This window comes from Pseudochaenichthys georgianus, unplaced genomic scaffold, assembly GCF_902827115.2.
Source record: "Pseudochaenichthys georgianus unplaced genomic scaffold, fPseGeo1.2 scaffold_550_arrow_ctg1, whole genome shotgun sequence".
Classification (NCBI taxonomy): Eukaryota; Metazoa; Chordata; class Actinopteri; order Perciformes; family Channichthyidae; genus Pseudochaenichthys; species Pseudochaenichthys georgianus.
Window position 1 is genome coordinate 1 of NW_027263111.1, and position 23576 is coordinate 23576.

The 23576-nt window shown below is 41.3% G+C and overlaps 1 protein-coding gene across 1 annotated transcript; it reads right to left on the reverse strand.

Moving 5' to 3' along the window:
• Nucleotides 1-1681: 1681 nt before the first annotated feature.
• On the reverse strand, nt 1682-9608 carry LOC117443174 (type I phosphatidylinositol 4,5-bisphosphate 4-phosphatase-B-like). The gene is made up of 7 exons (XM_034079125.2): nt 9365-9608; nt 8225-8400; nt 7684-7790; nt 6523-6634; nt 6331-6383; nt 6150-6240; nt 1682-2860 (listed from the first exon to the last, which is right to left on the reverse strand). The coding sequence occupies exons 1-7, from the start codon at nt 9465-9467 to the stop codon at nt 2717-2719; spliced, it is 786 nt and encodes a 261-aa protein (XP_033935016.1). The 5' UTR covers nt 9468-9608; the 3' UTR covers nt 1682-2716.
• Between the last annotated feature and the right edge of the window lie 13968 nt (nt 9609-23576).

Here is a 23576-nt window from a genome sequence, read left to right on the forward strand (position 1 = left end):
ACACACCACGCACACGCACACGCACGCACACACACACACACACACACACACACACACACACGCACACACACACACACACACACACACACACACACACACACACACACACACACACACACACACACACACACACACACACACACACACACACACACACACACACACACTCCCTCTGAGACAGCAGCTGGAGGGGGAGAGAGGGGGAGAACACCAGGACTCACATCTCTTGTATTTCTTGTACATACTATATATTATCAATATAATAAAATGTAATTAATCATGATAATGTGTAATTAATCATTAATCCCAAATATAATTTTTTTTATAATTTAATTCCACAAAATGTGTGTTTTAAAAAAAAAAATCATGCAACATATTCCCGATAAGGAAGGTAAGGGATAATATGCGGAGATGCCGATCAGGTCGGGTGTTGTTTTCCCCATAATGACCACATTATCCCGCTTATCACACGGCCACATTCTCAACAAAGTAACGATATGACTCCAATATTAATTTAAATGTTTTTTATAGATTTAGAAAATGTTTTTATTGACTTCAAAATAGTGGGCCATGTATTTAAAATGATATGCATCCGCTAGGAAAAGTAGTCCGTTGTTACCGTTTGAACTACGTAGCAACGGCAGGAAGTGATTCGATAGCGTTTTTGAGGAGCTTTTTGATTACAGATTTTAAAACATCGTTGCTTGCTTTAAAAGTAGCACAACTCATGATGTCAAACCTTGGGAAGTATCTAGATATCCCTGCCCTAATGCCAAAGTAACTGGCAACAATATGTGTCGCCGTCTGATACGTCTGGACCGCTGCGTAAAAAGGAGGGTTTCTTACTTCTCCGCCGTTTTCAGTTTGAAAAGCAAACTGTATACAGTTCAATCGACCGGCCTTCTTTCTGCAGATGTGAGCGTCCTTAACAACGGTCAATAAATCCTGTCCTGGATTAACAACGTGTCACGTGTTCTGAATTGACCAATCAGAATCGAGTATTCAACTAAACCATGTATTTCTGTCGTCACAAGGTCCATCCCGAAAATGTCCTGCATGAAAACTGTGCAATAACATTTTCACAGTTATTTATCTGACAATTGTGAAAGATAGACGTGTCGACTTCTTCCTAAACGGATTTAAACCTGACTGAGTGCATCACACATGTTGTCATTTGATGCTTGCGGCACATGGCAGGTGTGTTTTGAAATCCCACTGGTGTTTTAGGGTCAATTTGAAGGATTTGGTGACACCTAGTGGTGAAGTTGCAGATTGCATCAAAATGGATACCCGTGTTTAAAGATGTTTAAAATATGTCAATTGTGTGTTATCTTTTTTATGGCATATCCTTAATTAAACTTGTTGTTTTTAAATACATATCTTAATTATATCGTTTTTTTCATTCTGTTCTTAAATAGAGTAATTGTTACCAAGCAAATGTTGTTATTATTACTATAATTATATATTACTAAGTTGTGCAGCTTTTGTACAATTTGTACATTTCAGGCCGGACGCTTTTGACGTCAGGGGCCAACAACGTGACCAATGGAGGCCCCTATAAATACAAATATTTACTTTTATATTGCTAATATCTTTCCAAATCACAAAATATTCAGTAATAATGGACAACAACAAAAACCTGTCTATTTATATCTGAAAATAAGACACATTTGAGTCAGAGCACGTTGTTAAAAGTATTCCTTCTTTGTTTCACAATATACAAAAATCCATCCACCGGAACAATACGGACAAAAGCATACAGTAGTATTTATCAGAACGATGTAGTGCAACAGGTTTCACAGTCAGCAGGTACTTACACCACTCAGCCACGAGGGGGCGCCACAGCTGTATCATTCTTTGCAGACCATAATAATCAACACCTGAATATATATTTATTTACACTTTTACAGAGGAGACACACAGAGAGACGAGTAAATAGATCCTTCCCTGTGTGTGGTTAATAGTTCAAAAGCATTTAGAGGGATATTAGATCTTATATTTGACTCGTTTCGAATCATTTTCAAGCAAAGAAATAAATAATTAAATGCCCCAAAATGAATATGCGAGATGATTAATGAAAAATAATGCCACTTAATCCTGAATGAATGCCTTATAAATGTCCCAACATTAATTCATTGTATATCCGACATAATAGAATGCGCGTTACCTAACAAACAATGCCCCAAAAAAAAAACACGTGGTTTAAATTATCCCGCGTTTCATTTTCTGATCCCGAAGAAAATCAGATCCAATTTGAATTTAAATGCGAATATAAATGTATTTCTGAAGGAATTTACATATGTATTTTTGTTCGTTTCTATTACAGAGATAACAACAAAAGTCAAAAGATTGGACTTCATTTCTTTACAAAAATAAGTCCATCTTGTTTCTTCCTTCTTATTGATTAGCATAAATATTTGGAAATGATTATAGAACTTAACATTAACTAAAACCCCTCCTTCACTGAGACCTAGCCACACGAATCCTATCTCTCCATTATCTCATTATAATTTGGGCATGTCATGTTTAAATGACATTGTCGTGAACATTAGTCTAATTGAAACAACCGAACGAAATAATTTAAACATTTTCTTTCTTTTAACTATTTTCTCTTGAATGCATCGTCTCCTCTCTCCTTGTCTCATCTATGCTTTGTTCCTTTCCTCTCTTCCTCCACTAGCCATCTCACCTTCCTTCCTTCCTTTCCTCCCCCTCTCTACGTGACGTTGGAAATGGGGTCGCTGATCTTCAGACACTTCCAGTAGACGGTTCTGAACATCGTGAGGAGAGCGAGGAGGATCAGAAAAACCCAGGAGACGTAGATCCCTTTTGAGTCCTGAGCGGGACGCCATGTTCCAGCCTGAAGAGGGACGAGATGAGACGCACACGTTAAAGGTCACCTATCGAGCAAAGTCCACTTCTCCATGTCTCCTCTACATCAACATGTGTCCCCTCTTCTTCATGTCTCCTCTACATCAACATGTGTCCTTTCTTCTCCATGTCTCTTCTACATCAACATGTGTCCCCTCTTCTCCATGTCTCCTCTACATCAACATGTGTCCCCTCTTCTTCATGTCTCTTCTACATCAACATGTGTCCCCTCTTCTTCCTGTCTCTTCTACATCAACATGTGTCCCCTCTTCTTCACGTCTCTTCTACATCAACATGTGTCCCCTCTTCTTCATGTCTCTTCTACATCAACATGTGTCCCCTCTTCTTCATGTCTCTTCTACATCAACATGTGTCCCCTCTTCTTCCTGTCTCTTCTACATCAACATGTGTCCCCTCTTCTTCACGTCTCTTCTACATCAACATGTGTCCCCTCTTCTTCATGTCTCCTCTACATCAACATGTGTCCTTTCTTCTCCATGTCTCTTCTACATCAACATGTGTCCCCTCTTCTCCATGTCTCCTCTACATCAACATGTGTCCCCTCTTCTTCATGTCTCTTCTACATCAACATGTGTCCCCTCTTCTTCATGTCTCTTCTACATCAGCATGTGTCCCCTCTTCTTCATGTCTCTTCTACATCAACATGTGTCCCCTCTTCTTCATGTCTCTTCTACATCAACATGTGTCCCCTCTTCTTCATGTCTCTTCTACATCAACATGTGTCCCCTCTTCTTCATGTCTCTTCTACATCAACATGTGTCCCCTCTTCTTCATGTCTCCTCTACATCAACATGTGTCCCCTCTTCTTCATGTCTCCTCTACATCAACATGTGTCCCCTCTTCTTCCTGTCTCTTCTACATCAACATGTGTCCCCTCTTCTTCCTGTCTCTTCTACATCAACATGTGTCCCCTCTTCTTCATGTCTCCTCTACATCAACATGTGTCCCCTCTTCTTCCTGTCTCTTCTACATCAACATGTGTCCCCTCTTCTTCATGTCTCCTCTACATCAACATGTGTCCCCTCTTCTTCATGTCTCCTATAGATCAACATGTGTCCCCTCTTCTTCATGTCTCCTCTACATCAACATGTGTCCCCTCTTCTTCATGTCTCCTCTACATCAACATGTGTCCCCTCTTCTTCATGTCTCTTCTACATCAACATGTGTCCCCTCTTCTTCATGTCTCCTCTACATCAACATGTGTCCCCTCTTCTACATCAACATGTGTCCCCTCTTCTTCATGTCTCCTCTACATCAACATGTGTCCCCTCTTCTTCATGTCTCCTCTACATCAACATGTGTCCCCTCTTCTTCATGTCTCCTCTACATCAACATGTGTCCCCTCTTCTTCATGTCTCTTCTACATCAACATGTGTCCCCTCTTCTACATCAACATGTGTCCCCTCTTCTTCATGTCTCCTCTACATCAACATGTGTCCCCTCTTCTTCATGTCTCTTATACATCAACATGTGTCCCCTCTTCTTCATGTCTCCTCTACATCAACATGTGTCCCCTCTTCTTCATGTCTCCTCTACATCAACATGTGTCCCCTCTTCTTCATGTCTCCTCTACATCAACATGTGTCCCCTCTTTTCCATGTCTCCTCTACATCAACACGTGTCCCCTCTTCTTCATGTCTCTTATACATCAACATGTGTCCCCTCTTCTTCATGTCTCTTCTACATCAACATGTGTCCCCTCTTCTTCATGTCTCTTCTACATCAACATGTGTCCCCTCTTCTTCATGTCTCCTCTACATCAACACGTGTCCCCTCTTCTTCATGTCTCTTATACATCAACATGTGTCCCCTCTTCTTCATGTCTCTTCTACATCAACATGTGTCCCCTCTTCTTCATGTCTCTTCTACATCAACATGTGTCCCCTCTTCTTCATGTCTCCTCTACATCAACATGTGTCCCCTCTTCTTCATGTCTCCTCTACATCAACATGTGTCCCCTCTTCTACATCAACATGTGTCCCCTCTTCTTCATGTCTCTTCTACATCAACATGTGTCCCCTCTTCTTCATGTCTCTTCTACATCAACATGTGTCCCCTCTTCGTCATGTCTCCTCTACATCAACATGTGTCCCCTCTTCTACATCAACATGTGTCCCCTCTTCTCCATGTCTCCTCTACATCAACACGTGTCCCCTCTTCTTCATGTCTCTTATACATCAACATGTGTCCCCTCTTCTTCATGTCTCCTCTACATCAACATGTGTCCCCTCTTCTTCATGTCTCCTCTACATCAACATGTGTCCCCTCTTCTTCATGTCTCTTCTACATCAACATGTGTCCCCTCTTCTACATCAACATGTGTCCCCTCTTCTTCATGTCTCCTCTACATCAACATGTGTCCCCTCTTCTTCATGTCTCCTCTACATCAACATGTGTCCCCTCTTCTTCTCGTCTCTTCTACATCAACATGTGTCCCCTCTTCTACATCAACATGTGTCCCCTCTTCTTCATGTCTCCTCTACATCAACATGTGTCCCCTCTTCTTCATGTCTCTTATACATCAACATGTGTCCCCTCTTCTTCATGTCTCCTCTACATCAACATGTGTCCCCTCTTCTTCATGTCTCCTCTACATCAACATGTGTCCCCTCTTCTTCATGTCTCCTCTACATCAACATGTGTCCCCTCTTTTCCATGTCTCCTCTACATCAACACGTGTCCCCTCTTCTTCATGTCTCTTATACATCAACATGTGTCCCCTCTTCTTCATGTCTCTTCTACATCAACATGTGTCCCCTCTTCTTCATGTCTCTTCTACATCAACATGTGTCCCCTCTTCTTCATGTCTCCTCTACATCAACATGTGTCCCCTCTTCTTCATGTCTCTTCTACATCAACATGTGTCCCCTCTTCTTCATGTCTCTTCTACATCAACATGTGTCCCCTCTTCTTCATGTCTCTTATACATCAACATGTGTCCCCTCTTCTTCATGTCTCCTCTACATCAACATGTGTCCCCTCTTCTTCATGTCTCCTCTACATCAACATGTGTCCCCTCTTCTTCATGTCTCCTCTACATCAACATGTGTCCCCTCTTCTACATCAACATGTGTCCCCTCTTCTTCATGTCTCTTATACATCAACATGTGTCCCCTCTTCTTCATGTCTCTTCTACATCAACATGTGTCCCCTCTTCTTCATGTCTCTTCTACATCAACATGTGTCCCCTCTTCTTCATGTCTCCTCTACATCAACATGTGTCCCCTCTTCTTCATGTCTCTTCTACACACACACACCACGAGTCCTGCAGTGGAGGCGGCGAGGACAATGAAGAGCAGGAAGCACAACAGGCTCCTCCTCCTGGGGTAATGCCGACCAATAGAAGAGCTGGAAATAAAAAACCGTGAATAAATTAGTTGTCAAGGCAACAGAAAAAAACATTTCTGGTGGTATTTTAAGAGGAATAGAAGCTCTTACACTTTTCTGCAGTGTGGACATCGGGCCAAAGTCCGGTCTGAAAACTCCGTCCACTGGAAAAGAAACAGGAAGTGAGATTTCAAAATACTAACTGTAGATGTTATAGAGAAGTTAAATATGCACTGTCCTTTATAATGGTGTGTGTGTGTGTGTGTGTGTGTGTGTGCGTGCGTGTGTGTGCGTGTGTGTTACCAGGAAAGTGTTGGAGCAGTGTCCACAGATGATCCTGATGCCGACGGGCTGGTTCCGAGGCTCCGGACTCTCCCTCCCGATGCGAACCGGTCCCAGGTTGATGACACGTTTACTGAACAGAAAAAACCCAAATACACTAAATAATAATAATAATAATAATAATAATAATAACGATAAACAACTAAAAGCTGGTGTTGCTTTAAGACAACCCTGACACATTCTACCTTCAACTGCTTAATATTCAGGAAAGTGGGAGAAAGTCCTCGATTCTTAAGCTTTTATTTGTTGATGCTTTACATATCAGAACCATCTGATGAGGCCTTCATTTCAAACTGCTTGAAAAAAGGCGGGTGCACTATGACAGGATGAACCATCTGTCAATCAAACTCTCAGGAGAACCAGAAAAGCCCGCCCGCGCAACACACACACACACACACACACACACACACACACACACACACACACACACACACACACACACACACACACACACACACACACACACACACACACACACACACACACACACACACACACACACACACACACACACACACACACACACACACACACACACACACACACACACACACACACACACACACACACACACACACACACACACACACACACACACACACACACACACACACACACACACACACACACACACACACACACACACACACACACACACACACACACACACACACCTTGTGTTTATTCAAAGTATATTAAACCCCGTGTAGCACTTTGAGATGACTTTTAGCAATGAACGGTGCTTTTACAAATACTGATAATATGGCTGCACATAAAGCGATTGGGGGTTACCATGGAGACGAGCTCAAGTTGAGAAATACCCCTTTTAATTTACATTTGAGATGTTACTATTTGTGGTGATGCTCAGTTATCACTAGTTCAGTAATAAAGGGGTATGACCATTCTGAGGGAAACCCAGGGTCTCCCCTCTCTCCTGCCGGATGCTACACACGTTCCCTTTCGGTATTCGATACGTCTGGTTATCTTTATTGGGAAATTGCTGCCGACTTAATTTGCACCGCAGCCCCTTCGCCGTCTCCGTGTGTCGCCGTTTGACGACTGTCTTCCTGCCGCACAGACGGAGCCAAATATGAGGAGGTGAAAATGATCTCTGTTCCTCACCAGTACGGCCTCGGACAGGCGATCCTCTGGGACGTGACTTTGCAGATCAGGAGACAGTTACAGGGACAGCGGACGTACTTCTTCCCAACCGGAGCGTTCTTTATAGGCTGCAGAGAAACGAGATGAAGAAAGAGGAAGGAGGAGGAGGAGTAAGAAAACGTCCCACACAGCACTTTTTCAGTTTCTGTCTCGAGGCTTTTCCCATTTCTGGGTTCTTAAATAGTTCCCTTCTGTGATGAAGACTTCCTGACACAGGAAATACGAGACACCGCCAACGTCTGGGTTCAGAAACTTGACACTGAAGTTTGAGCGTCTGACTGCAGTCTTTCTAAAACCCGAATCCGGCATGTGTGTCTGCCTCACAATGTGTTTGAATACTCACTGTAGCACAGATACACTGGGGAAGCAGGTGGACAAGCAGCACTCATGTTTACTGCTCTGTGAGAGAACACAGATCGTTCCCCCGCTGATGATCCGTGTGTGTGTGTGTGTGTGTGTGTGTGTGTGTGTGTGTGTGTGTGTGTGTGTGTGTGTGACTCACCGTGGCCTCGTTGCAGATGCTGCACTTCACCACGTGCTGGTGCGTCTTGCCCTCCACGGAGATGGCGCTCTGACACACCCGGCAGCTGATCACCGGAGAGCTGCCGCTGTCCGGGCTGCCCTGAGGGGAGTACGGGGGCGGGGGCTCATCTGGTGCCACCGAGTCGGGGAACGCCGCTGTTAGAAAAATATCACTCGTCAACGGCTTGAGCTTCAACCTCAGGATCCACGTATCTGGGATCCTCTCCAGAAGGGAAGGAGTTATCACATACAGAGACTAGTTCCTGAGCAGTGTCCTTCACACGCTGATATCCAAGAGAGGGATTTACAGTCACAAGATGGAGGAATAGAAAGCAGTATTCAATGTTTACTTCAGATTAGCTCCACGTCAGAAATGAGCATATAATATAAATATTAGTACATGAAGTGATACTAATAATGTTGTATTAAAGCAACCTTTAGTATGCAGAAGTGTTACTTATAGTGGAGTATTTTCAGTGTGCTCCTCCTTTACTTAAGGTACTTTCACTTAAGTAAAAGGGCATGAATACTTCCACCATTGCAACTGTTGTATAGGCTATTAGGGATCATGTCCTTACATTGTGGCAGCCTTAAAAGGTTTCCAGACCGTAAAAACAAATCGTAAAGAGAATTTCCATGAGTGAAACCTCTTTATCTGTGACTGTAAATGCATGACTTAGTGCTAAGGTCAGCTAGCTAGCTAACATTGGTGTTCAAGTGGTCGACATTCAGCAGCTTGAATACAAAAATAAAAAGTCCTCGTATGTTCCTTCTATAAAAACTTTAAATGTCTGAATAGCTTCAGTTCACAGCCTTAACACGTTGTCAGACTTTCATAACAACACCTAAAGTGAGTTCCCTTTGAGCTAAACCTCTTTATCTGTGACTGTGCGTTCATTATCAAAACACAAAATGCAGTTTAATGCAATGTATTGTAATGTAATGATTTAGTGCTAATAGCTAGCTAGCTTGCAAGCCACAACTGACACTAGCTAACGTTTGTTTACAAGCTTGTTTGCAAGTTGTCGACATTGTCCAGCTTGAATTAAACAATAAAATCCTTGAATGTTGATGTTATAACAACTTTAAATATGTCTGAATGGTTTCGGCGGACACATACTCTGTGTTTTTCTCTGATATCCATGAACAATCTGCCCGGTAGAGAAGCCGTTGGTCCCGTCGTGTTGATCAGACAGAAGAGGCGACCGTTCCCCGTCCGACATCCCGTCCTCAACAGCAGTCCTGGGGGGGAATCCCAAGGTAGAGATAAATTAACCTTATTTCAACCTTAAAAAGCCAGTCAGGGGTTTTGACATCCACGTGATGAGGCGATAACACTGAAGGCAGGAAGCGAACAAAAACATCTGTCACATGACTGGGATCTGAGTCACGGCGGTGATTGACAGCACGCTCGACCAATGAGCGAGCGCGCTGGTGGGTTTGGGCGGGATCTGTTTGGACCGTTTGACAGTTGGCCCGTTTTTTAAATATATTTTGTATTAATCAATTACAGTTTACAACATTAAAGGCACTCATTTTCGGTCTATAACATCGAATAGTGCACTTACAGTATGGATCAAATGAAGCTTTAATTGACATTACTCAACAAAAACATCTGTCACATGACTGGGATCTGAGTCACGGCTGTGATTGACAGCACACTCGACCAATGAGTGAACGCGCTGGTGGAGATGGGCGGGATCTGTTTTCGATTGGATCCGTTTGACAGTAGGGCGGTGATCCAATGCTAAAACAGGGTGCATCCATAGGCGGCGCGTGAGGCTCAGGTTTGGGAAGGCTAAATCACTTTTTTTTACCTGACGCTGCCCGCCTCCGGCGTCTATCGAAAAGAGATCAACTCAGTGAAAGCACCGCTTGCTGACCAATCAGAGCTCAGTGTGCGGAGTTTAAATCTATCAAGTTATATTACAGGATAAAGGAAATATAGTTTAAACTGCTGTATGCAGAGAAGACGCCGACGTGTCGCACTTATCATTCATATCACATTCAATCAGATCATCATAATATCATAATATAGCCTATATTATCAGCTGAGCCGTATCTGGCCATGCAACACTCACAGTGTCACATACTGTATGCAGAAGCATTATTTTAAGCAACACATTAGGTTGACGAAACCAGTGATATCATAACACTGTTACGCTTTCAAACACTTGGTAGTTTATTTATTTTTTAACCAGTTGTTCTGTATTCACCTTGCAGGTGGCTTGTATCCTGGATTATGTTTAAGTCATGGATGTTTAAAGTTCATATTTGTCTAATATTAGTTTACTTTTCATTAATGAAGTATGACGCTGCGCTGTCAGTACACTTGTCCCTGTTAGCTGATGCTTTTATCCAAAGCGACGTACAATAAGTGCAACAGACCATAAAGATTCAAACTAAGGACAAAAAGAACAGCTGATATATTGGCTTCAAACAAGCAAGACCCTAGTAAGCAGGGCCGCCTTAATGCACGGGCTGACCTGGGCTGAAGCCCAGGGGCCTACGGAGATCGGGGGCCTATCATGAGCCAAGAAAAAAAAAAATTTCATTTTTTTTTTTAAATAAACAAAGTCTTGGCTTTCAAAATATGAAACTTTTATTTCCAAAATCACACGATAAATACATTTTTTAAGCTTGTAAAGGGAAGATGACAGCTCTCACTCGCCACCCTGCACTTCCACAGCGCCGCCCCCCTCCCTCCGGCTGAAATTATGAATGTAAGGCGTATAGTAATCATAAATAACACGGCAGGGTCCGTTACAGTTTGTTTTCATCTGATTTCTAATAAACAAAATCTTGGCTTTCAGAATATTAAACTTGTTTCGGCAAATTCAGATGATAAATACAACTTTGAAGCTTCGGCATAATTACAAGCGGAGAACGGAGTAACTTGACGTCACAGCAGGCATAACAACAGCCTGTGTTTCTCGTGAGTGTTTTCCCCGGGAAACAAACACAAACACACACACACACACACACACACACACACACACACACACACACACACACACACACACACACACACACACACACACACACACACACACACACACACACACACACACACACACACACACACACACACACACACACACACTCCTGAGTATTTTGATCATTTGCTCCGCTAATCAATCAGATCGATGGATTCTAGAGATGACTCCGTAACAGTCCGTGGGCACCACTTAACAGCCAATCAGAATGAGAATATGCTTCACGTGACTTATTCAAATTGCGAGTGATTGAGTGACAGATGAAGGTTGTTTAGGAGAAAATGTCGGAGAAGAAAAAGTTTGAGAGTGGCGCTCGGAAAAGGAAATTGTTGAGGGAAAAGCAGTTTCGCAAATTTTGCAAATATGGCAGTAGCCATTGATCATCTTAAGATAAGATAAGATACTTTATTGATCCCAAATGTTTGTGTTACAGCAGCATGTACTACTTTGTTCTACTCCTACAATTCAGAGGTTAACCTGGTATTTTTACATTTACTTTTGTTACTTTGCAGATTCTGATGTGAAATATAAACAACCCTTAAACCAGACTTTAGTTACACCTGAGTAAAATTCAGCCTTATCAGTTTGTCTGTTTTGCACATCCTCCTGTTAATATCTTTGGACGTCCTGCACTAAACTGTTTTATATTAGAGACAGTGTCTTCTTGATATTTTCTATTCTATATTTCTATCATTGACCCCTATTTTGTAGGCTACTCTTAATATTTAAATGTTTTCATCAAATATAACTATATAACAAAATATCTAGTCTCTGATAGTGTTACGTTATTATGAGAGTGCTCTCATACTTGTTTGATTCTGAAATTGTATATATTTATATAAATATATATGTGTGTGTTTATATATATATCCCGACTGTAGCCTGTTATTGTCTCATTATACCGCACTGTGAATTAATTGAAAGTAAATATATAAGTCGTCATGAACACAGTTCTGTCCATTAGACAGAGGGCTGCTGTGCCTCCTGTCATCATTAATGGACGTCTCTTTAAAATGACCGCTCAGAGGAGACGAGTTCTCATTTCTCTAACCGCCTGCTGCTTCCCCTCCTCTCTCCTCGGTTCCCCTCCTCGGCTCCTCGGCTCCCCTCCTCGACTCCTCCGTTCGCATCTCCTGTGGGCGGGACTAAGTCTCAAGGATAGGAGTCGAGGAGGGGAGTTAGAGAAATGAGAAAGGGCCAGACAAACACAAACACTAACAGGGGTTTCAGGGAAGGGCAGTGATAGTCGGTCCGTTCTTCGATATGTCGGTCTCAAATCTAGAGGGTGCAATAACGATTTTTATCCAATATGCATAAACAGCGGACACTGTTTCTACGCAGCCCTCACAAACCACACACGGCCAGATAGTTATCTAACAGTTAGAACATATAGTCAGAAAAAAGTGTGATTATTTTCTGATATTTTCGATATGTGTGTAAAATACAAACACTGCATCACCTATGATATTCACTCAAGTGCATGTGAGTGAATATTGGCATGCAAATTCGTTTTTATACGTCCTATTCATTGTCTCAATGCGTTCATACCTCTTAAGAAAGTTATCATCAAAAATGTTAAGAATGTTTTTAGAGAACGTTATCCTACCTTTCAGAAGAACATTCTGGGAACCAAAATAAAACGTCTCGCTGAAAACATTCCTAGAACAATGAATGGTAACAAACATGTCTAGCGGGGAACTCACACATGCCACCGCAGACGATATCTGCTTACAGCTGATCATGAATTACGTGCTTGTTTGTTTTTCTCAAAAGGAAAATGTGGTGACATCAGATTTTTTTAAAACATCCTTTCAAACAAAAGCAACAAGTTTGTTTTTTAAAGCGCTCTAGAAATCAATCTGACGTTGACCATGACCGTGCTAATATTTGCCATCACAGGAACGTTTTATAAAAAAAGAATAACCTCCATTTTAAGAATGTTTCTTGGAGAATGTTCTTAATTTGTTATCATGTAACATTGAGGGAACGTTTTATAAACAACATATTTAATATTTAACAACTTCCAAAACACATCCTTAGAATGTTGGAGGTAAAACGTTCCACCTTTGTTAACATATCACATTAAAGGAACATTTTATAATAAATGTTCTGTCATCTCAGGCCTCAATAACATCCTCAAAACATCCTCTGAATGTTGCAGTTAAAACGTTATGTCTTAGTTAACCTTAAACCTTGTAGGAACATTATTTGAAAAAATAAACATCCTAAAAAGGTTCTTTGAACATCAGATTAAAACGTTTCTTTAAAACCTTATTAGAACCTGTAGGTAACGTTAGCCAACGTTGTGAGAACGTTCCTCGCTAGCTTGGGGGGCATAGAACACACAATAGCCAGCATGTGTAGTTCTGGGGGGGGGGGGGGGGGGGCTGGACCCGTCCAAGTCCAGTTTTAGAAAGTCTGCCGTGGTTCCATTCCATTTCAAAGAGCTGTTTGACGCTCGGCGTAACCTTGTCGCACTGCCACTCCAACATCCAATCACAGAGCTTGAGGGCTAATCACGGGGTTTGTAAAGCAAGGCGGATGTTGTAGTCCCAAACGATAGCTGGGGATTCTGGGTAGTGTAGTGTCTTCGGAAACTCTAGTGTCTAAACTCCGAAAAAAAATGTGTATCTCCGAATCGAATGTTAAAAACACAAAAGCATCGTACACAATTTAAACCAATCAATATTGTGTAAAGGATAGCGGAGCGTTTGCAATCAACGGGAGCATGTTGTTTCTTACACGACCACTAGAGGTGCTACACTTTCAAACGTAACTCTGGGTCGTATTTAGCTGCTCAACCTATATGGACCTATATGGACCTATATGGTTGTTTTTTGTAGGAGGACAGGCTGGACTCTACGCCTCGTCAGAGCAACCGCTCTTCAAATGTGTGAGGAAGATCCAAATTCCTCTCTCACTGTCTGCTAAAAAATTTTTTGGAAAGAGAAGTTCATTATAAACAGAAAAGGTATCATGAAATCCATGAGCTGAGTTTCAGTTCTCCTTCAGTCTTGATATGTGGTTTGAGATTGGTCAAATGATGATGATGATGAAGTATGTATGGTTAAAATGTATTATTTGTAAGTAAATAATGTAATTATGACAATAAATTAGTAATTGAGGTTTTCGTTTTTTTGATTGTCAATTTTTGTGACCAATCAATTTTGTGACCAATCGCAACTAATCAAGTGACCTGATTAATTTGAATTGGGAAGGCGGGCTCTATTGCTTTGTAAGTGACTGGAATGAGAGGAAAGAGGAATCTTGTTTTTAGAAAGAGCAGCATCTTGTTCTGTTTCTTTTGATACATGTTTCTGTTTGAGAGCTGAACATAAAACTGAATATTTTCTTTTCATAAAAAACATCTTTGCAAGTGTCATGTTTTACCTTTTTCCACGTTTCCACACACTAACCTGCACTTAACTTTACGACATATAAATGACATTAACAATAACAGTTTACCGCCGGAACATCCTCCCATTTATATCCAAAATGTGACATTGTGACATTGTTATGGTCGGGCCGCATTCCAATACTAATGCAAAGGGTGCGTCCAAATTCTATTAAATTGCATCCAAGCGTTACTTTTTTTTTCTGGATCCAATTCCCTTTATTTATTAGGAGCGCAATTTAAAGAGCAGTGCCTGAATTCTTCTTATTTACCTCAAACTCTGTGACGGTTTAATGGACCCCGAGTGTTGTCTGAATTTTTAGTTTTTCTTTACCATAAAAACCCTTTAAGTCAATCTAGTCTAATTGTTTCATACAATTGCTTTCTACCTGGACTCACCCATCTGTACATTTATTTTAATTTGTATTTGCACATTAATGAACATTTCTGTAAATGTGCCAGAGTTATCCAAGAGGCTATTTTTCATCTGAAGTCCTTGAACAGATTCATCTCTTCTCTTCTTTGGAATAAACCCTATCACCAAACATTTCCTCATACCCGGCAGTTTCCTGGTTTATTGTTCTACTACTCACTCAAAAGACCTTCCGAGTGGAATACATCCAAAAAGCACAAAGGGGAAGGGAGGGACGAAGAAGGGCTGTCTTTTGAAGTAAATGCTTTAGTCTTGGTAGTCATTTACTCTCATTGTGTGGTAGAGTAATACCTTTACTATGTGTGTCTCTCTGCTGCTGCTACTGCTGGTCTGCGGCGCCCAGTCGACACATTTTTACGGGACAGTAATGACTTATTACCCAAAAAACACTAATGCAGATGGATCTCTCACGGTACGTAAAGTTTTCTTTTAATTCAATATTTATCTGTTGAAATGTGACAATACATACAAGAATAACTTCACATAACTAACTGTTTGTGAATGAATAATAGCTGAAAAAGTAAAAACAGCAATTTTTTGAAAATGTTATTCTTAGAAAATGAGATGGATACGCAAGGATATTTGTTGTCTCTGGAACCTGGACCATGTGATGACATTCATGTTATCTAAAAAAACAAGATTTGAAGTCTTATTTTCCAAACCTTTTATGTCTTCTTTCCCTGGAATAACACTCGGACACTGTAATAACTACAGGTTGTCCTTCGCTATAAGCTGAGCTTCCAAGATTGTTCTTCGAGAGACTTCTGGCGCTGCCCTTCTCAAAATTGCGGGACTCTGACTTCTCTGGTGCTAAACGTGGTGGACCAGGAGAGCAGTGGAGAGTGGTGTCAAAGTGAGGCAATCATAACTCTGCGGGTTCCCATCAACTCTCAGTTCCAATTAGAGTGAGTTCCATAATAATAAACATAACTTTTAAAAAGGGTAAAACAATCACAATTAAAATGTTTGAAGACCTTTAAAGAAAAGTATGGTAATTGCAAAAACTGAAAATTAAGGTTGATTAATAAATCAATTTAATTGGTGGTGGTTTATACAAATTCAAACTGCTTTATTGGCTTGACAATATTGAAACTTAGCGTTGCCAACGCATGTTGTAAAGGTGGTAAAACAGTAAGACATCAAGGAAAGAAACCACCACCATATTTAGGTTTTTGTAAATTATTGTAAATCGCTTTGAATAAAAGTGTCAGCTAAATGAAATCTAATCCAAGGTAAAGCTCTCGGTGTCACAACAATATTGTTCCAATCATTGCTTTTGTTCTGGTCATAATGATTTTAAAACATATTTAATATTAGAATAGTTTCCAAGTTACAGGAACGCTTATGCAAGACATGGGTACACATGTGCCAGGTTCTGTGCAGCATGTAAAAACGTGTCTTTCTCATGAAGGTTGACTGGCTCTGCCTGGATAAATAATAACAATGGCATCATGTTTTGGAAAGCTGTGACTGGAGTGGAGCTGAGGAACAGGTCGGACATCAGACAAGCCAACACATCACCCCAGACCACAATCCTGCCAGCCTTGAGGTGACCCCCTCACGGTTTCTTCGTCTATCTATTTGTCAGCAGTTCTACAACACATCCTTTTAAAAGAAGAAAAAACGTCACATTGTGTGTACATTTGGTTTATCTCGGTTTTAACTTCAGATTCACGCTTAAATAAAAATAAAAAAGGTTTCCTGGAGCTAACAGTGAGCAACAAGCGGGTCAGATTGCATGCAATATCCATTTCCTACCAAATGACAATCACCTCATTGTCTTTTGACATGTAATAGTTAACTCTGTCGAGACAACATTGAGCAACAGCAGATCGGTTGGCTGCATGGCTCGTGCTTCACATATTGTTTTTCTCCGTCAGAGTTCCTTCAAACTGTCGGAGAGATTTTCACCTGCTGGACTTTGATCCGGATGGAGATGAGGTCAGATGCAGATACGCAAACTCCTCCCTGTCAGAGTGTACCGACTGCACAACGTCGTCTGTTCTCAGCCTCTCAGAAGTGAGTAGCAACAGTCACTGATGCTTGAAGATGACGTTGTAAAATAAATGGCATTTCGTTACTTTTGTTTACCTCTTGTCCCCTTTCGTCCTCTTTCAGTCCTGTATTCTGTCCTTCAGCCCCACCCGCAGCGCAAACGAAGGTCCGTACATTGTCCAGATGGTGATGGAGGACTTTCCCAGGCAGACCATCTCTCTGACTCAAAACGGAGGGCTGACAGTCAACAGTGCTATCAGCAAAATACCTGTCCAGTTTGCTGTAAGAGGTAAGATTTGTTATTATTTTGCTTGCGTTTGACACTGTTGACCACAACATATTACTAGACCGACTGGAAAACTGGGTGGGACTTTCGGAAACAGTTCTAAATGGGTTTGAATCCTACTTAAAGGACAGAAACAACTTTGTTTCTATAGGTACATACACATCTGAGTTGACAAATATGACATGTGGGGTACCTCAAGGCTCCATCTTGGGGCCTCTTCTCTTTAACGTCTACATGCTACCACTGGCTCAGATAATGAAGAACAACAAAATAAGTTACCATAGCTATGCAGATGACACACAAATGTACGTAACCATTTCACCAGGAGACTATGCTCCAATTCAAACACTGAGTAAGTGCATTGAACAAATCAATGACTGGATGTGTCAGAACTTTCTCCACTTAAACAAAGATAAAACTGAGGTAATGGTTTTTGGAGCCAAGTCAGAACGTATAAAAGTTAGCGCTGAGCTCAGTCTGCAATGTTCAAACCAACAGATAAAGCCAGAAATCTAGGTGAGTTTCAACAGTCACATTAAAACAGTTACTAAATCAGCCTACTATCACCTAAAGAACATATCTAGGATTAAAAGACTAATGTCACAGCAGGATCTGGAGAAACTTGTCCATGCTTTTATCTTCAGTAGACTGGACTACTGCAATGGTGTCTTCACAGGTCTCACAAAAAAATCTATTGGAAAGCTGCAGCTGATTCAGAACGCCGCTGCTCGAGTCCTCACTAACACTAAGGAAGTGGATCACATCACTCCTGTTCTGAAGTCTTTACACTGGCTTCCTGTGTGTCAAAGAATAGATTTCAAAATACTGCTGCTGGTTTATAAAGCACTGAATGGTTTAGGCCCAAAATACATTACTGACCTCCTGCTAAACTATGAACCATCCAGATCTCTCAGGTCTTCAGGGACTGGTCAGCTTTCTGTCCCCAGAGTCAGAACTAAACATGGAGAAGCAGCGTTCAGTTATTATGCTCCAAACATCTGGAACAAACTCCCAGAAACCTGCAGGTCCGCTGCAACTCTGACTACTTTTAAATCCAGCAAGAAGACTTTTCTTTTTGTCGCTGCTTTTAATTGAACTATTCATATCTTAGACTGCACTGTAACTTTTATCCATGTATTTTTTCTTTTTATGTTTATTTTATTAGCTTTTATTTTTAATGACTGATTTTAAATGCCATTTTCTTAATGTCTTTAATTTTTTTTTTTTTGTAAAGCACTTTGAATTGCCTTGTGTTGAAAAGTGCTATATAAATAAACTTGCCTTTCCTTGCCTTGCCTTGAAGTTATTTATCATGGGGCTTGTTGATCATCAGTTATTTGAGAGTAAATTGTCAAAGTCATGATGAACATGATCGATTGGATGATTCCACAGCTAGCTAGCGAGGATACAGTTTGAATTTGTTTTATTCTTCCAATGTATGCTTTTAACAAACAAAGGAATCAGTTCTTAAAGAGTTCAAATGGGTCTAGATTTTACAAAAGGTTATGGCAATCAAACAGTATGCAAGATATTTTAAAGTGTCGGAACAACTGATGCATAGACGACCCTAAAGGTATTGCCGTCCTTAAAAACGTTTCTTTATTTTTCCAGTGGACCCCGCAGTGCCCTCCTGCACAGAGGGACTCTATCTGCCCAGGTTCCTGACACCAACTCCAGCCAACAAAGCTCAACTGTACGCCCCTGTCAATCAGACCCTTTCTATCAGCGTCAATGCAGAGGCTAATGTCTCCACGTAAGTCTAACATACAACTAAATGTAAAGAACTTACATAACAAAATACCAAAGGTTAATGACATAGGAAATTCTCTGGTTAGATGAAAAATACTTTTACCCAAACACAATAGGGCGGGAACAAATTGTAATCATTCTCTAAATATTTTCAGGTGCACAAAGAATCTGATATGTTGTATTTTGTGATTTAGACGCCCAAGACAGGTTTGACAAGAGTGTAAGTTTAACTGAACAAACTATTTGTACACACAGTGGGTAATGCATTCAGGGCTCTAGAGTAAATTGTGCATAAGCACCATGTTGTCTCAGTAGTTTTACAAGCTCAGACTTTTAAAGGCATATACTGGTTCGACCACTTAATGTAAAATCAGCTTACCGTAGAACAACTGCAATGAAGGCATGAAAAACTGCATTTAAAATAAGGTTCAGTCAGGAACTTGGATTACCAAACACACAGGGAGAGCAACTTTGGTCGTTACTTCACTATATATTTATATAAAAAAAACATGTTTTGTTGCTACAATAATGCTCTAGAATTAGAATTGATAACATTTAACTCTTCTTCTGTCTTTTAAAGGACGCTTGAGCTGCTGTTCAGCGGGCCGTACAACACGAACAAGAGTTCATTAGGAGCAGGACGGTTCCTCCTGAGATGGACGCCGTCTCAAGAAGAAGACGGAGAAAGTCATCCCATCTGTTTTGTCGTCCAATCAATCACGAGGTCAGTCACTTGATCGGCTGAACATTAGCCTATAGCAGGCAAAGGTGTTGAGGTCCATCAGTATAACTATAAAAGATAAGAAAGGAGTTTGGGGATTCATTTAGTTTTTAAGTTCCTAAAAGATAATGGGAAATGGACTCCAGGCAGCAGGTTTATGTATTTAATTAAATATGTTACTTGGGCCCTTTCTCATTTCATCAAATCCCCCTCCTCGACTCCTCGACTCCTCGACTCCTCGACTCCTCGACTCCTCGGTCCTCCGGTAGTGACCCGGAAATGAATTTAGCTCGCCATGTTGAAGGACATCTCATTTCTCTAAATGCACTTCGAGGACCGAGGTTCGAGCGTCTAGGAGGCTCTCTGGAGGAGCTCTAACCGAGGATACACTGATGGGTCCTCCACGGTCCTCCACGGCTACTTCGTGGATGCATTTCCGGGAACAGAGATGTTTCAAAGAGTCGTGACACACGGCCAGATTTAACTCAGCCAATGACAGCTCTGCATGCATCCCCTGGATATTATTTTATTAACTGCTTTCATCGCGACGCGATGTTTACAGAGAGAACAGCTGTGAGGTCCGTGCAGAAAGCAGAGCAGTTTGTATAATATATATCACTCAGTATAACAGGCATGGGCGTCGCAGCCATCATATGAGGGTGGGACAAGTCCCCCCCACTTTTTGAAATGATTAGTTTAGACCCCCCCCACTTTTACCATATGGAAAGTCCGTGAATCGGTCTCTCCACTGTTTTCACTGCTGCTTTGTACCAAGGCAGATTATCACATAGCGCGCGCATGCAAACCTCCTTCAGACTATCGCTCCTGATATTCTACCGTTTCTCACCCATTTCATCAACACTTCTCTAACTTCTAGTCACTTTCCAAAACAGTCTCAAGGAGGCAAGAGTAAACCCTCTCCTAAAGAAACCCACTCTCAACCCGTCTGATGTTATAAACTACAGGCCTGTCTCTCTACTCCCGTTCCTGTCTAAAACACTTGAACGCGCTGTCTTTAGACAACTCTCCTGTTATCTCCATCAGAACAACCTTCTGGATCCGCACCAGTCTGGTTTCAAGGCAGGCCACTCCACAGAAACTGCCCTCCTTGCTGTCACTGAGGAACTGCACACTGCCAAAGCAGCATCCCTCTCCTCTGTCATCATCCTTTTTGACCTGTCTGCTGCATTCGACACGGTGAACCATCAGATCCTCCTTTGCACTCTCCAAGAATATGGAGTTTCAGGCTCTGCACTTTCCCTCCTCACCTCATACCTCAAAGACCGCACCTACAGGGTAACTTGGAGAGGGTCCGAGTCCGACCCTTGTCATTAACTACAGGGGTCCCTCAGGGCTCTGTTCTTGGTCCCCTCCTCTTCTCCCTGTACACAAACTCGCTCGGATCAGTCATTAGCCCGCATGGTTTTTCATACCACTGCTACGCTGACGACACCCAATTAATTCTGTCCTTTCCCCGCTATGCATGGCTCTATGAAACCTGATGTACTTTATGATTCTGTTTTCTTCAAGGTTGTGTCTTCCTGGTCGAATGTGCTTATTGTAAGTCGCTTTGGATAAAAGCGTCAGCTAAATGCACTGTATTTTAATGTTCAAGGAGTGTTGTCATAGTTGGACAGCTCAGATCTGTTGTATGAAGCGATGCTGGTAGCGGAGGCACACACACCAAGTGTTTAGGACATTTTTAATACAGCGAAAATCAAAGCTGACGATCTCTTGGTTTGATATGTTTTCTCCTCCAGACAACATGGACATAAGAATTTTTTTTTTAAAGAAGAGGAAAGTAAGTCATCAGCTGGTAGCAGTTAATCAGTTAGCAGTGATGGCGGCGGCGGCGGCAAAAGCGTCTCACTTCTGGAGAGGAGTTTCGTCTTTATGTCAAGATAGAGAGATACAAATAGTGAATAGTTTAGATGAGAAAAGGCATCGAAATGCCAGGTTACTAGTATTTATCATGTAAACAGGGAACATGAATAACCCGATCTCTCTGTGCTCATGTAAACACCATGATGTCCACGTAGAGACGCAGTCAGTGTGTTTTACTGGAGCCTCAGTTCGATGAGAGATTATTTTCTGAGTTCTTTAACTTCGGTACTCTCTCTCAAAATGGTAATGTGCATGTTTTAATTATACAACGTATCATTCAGAAGCTTGTTGTGTGTGTTTATGTTTTACTGAGTGCTTATAGGCCATTTCCATCCCAGTATTCAGTTAACTGTTTATTTTCTGTGCACATTACATAGACTAGCTAATATTCTACCTACTGCTTGGGACTTTGAGTCTTCAAAATGTCCAATGTCACAGACTGGGACTTACTTTAGAGTCAGTTGGATTTACATTCAGTATGACTTGTTATGATTCAATGTGAAAGAGTATACTGCTCAATAAATAATGATCACTTCACCACCTCTCTTGACATCTAGGCGCTTGAGAGCGAGTCAGAGGCAGAACACAGGGACAGTGGAGAGAGGTCCGGTGCTGAGGTGAGTGGTGAAAGGGAAATGACAGTTTGACGGTAAATTGTGATGTGGACTCTCATCCCAGAATGTTAAGGAAATCAGTGGGGATATCGAACAGGAAGCATTTCAGTCAAGGGGTATCATATAGTGGCATTTGAACATTTAAGTCAATGATACCATTCCTAGGTGAACTTAACATCTGTATGGAGTCAGATCAGTCTCAATATTAATAAATGCTCACAGAAGGATTCACAAATGTATTTTGCGATTTATATATAAATGACTCTCCACAACAATATCTCTCAATGCACTCACACATATTTATTGTTGTATATAAATGTACAAAAAATGGACATTTTAAACTGCTTTTTATGAATTCAAAGACGGCTCAGTATTAATAATGAAATATGTTTCCTTTCTTTCCTAATGGATGAAATTACAAAAATGTACCCATCATTTTCCTCATGCTAGTATAGCCACATAAAAGTATCAAACCACCTGTTAAAATGCACCAGAATACAGGAAATCTATATATTTTTTCGTGGTGGGGATCCCCAAACCCCCCGTTAAACATGTCCCCCCCCACATTCAGGATGCTTCCTACGCCCGTGATAACAGGCCTACTCTCTTTATTTGCTTTAGTTTAGTAGATATCTACAAACAAAGAGTCCATATTTTTCTAAAACCATTTAGTGCTTCACATAATAAAATACACAACGGCTGTAGCCTGTTTTAGGAGCTGTATGTGCGTGTGTGTGGTACAGTGTGTAGGTGTGTGTGTGTGTGTGTGTGTGTGTGTGTGTGTGTGTGTGTGTGTGTGTGTGGTACAGTGTGTAGGTGTGTGTGGTACAGTGTGTGCGTAGATGCAGCGGACAGACAGGTCTCAGTTGGTTTGGTGTCCTCTGCTTACTTTTAATAGGCTACTTGTAAATAAAACTTTTGGCCCGTAATTTATTTTCCTCATTGTAGCGACCAGAGAGGGGGGGGGGATATATGCAGTCTCTGATAGTGTTACGTTATTATGAGAGGGCTCTGTTTGATTCTGAAATTGTATATATTTATATAAATATATACATATATATATATATATGTGTGTGTGTGTGTGTGTGTGTGTGTGTGTGTGTGTGTGTGTGTGTGTGTGTGTGTGTCCGCATCTGTAGCCTGTTATTGTCTCATTATACCGCACTGTGAATAAATCAAAGTAAATATACAAGTCATCAAGAACACATCTGTCCATCAGACAGAGGGGTGCTGTGCCTCCTGTCATCATTAATGGACGTC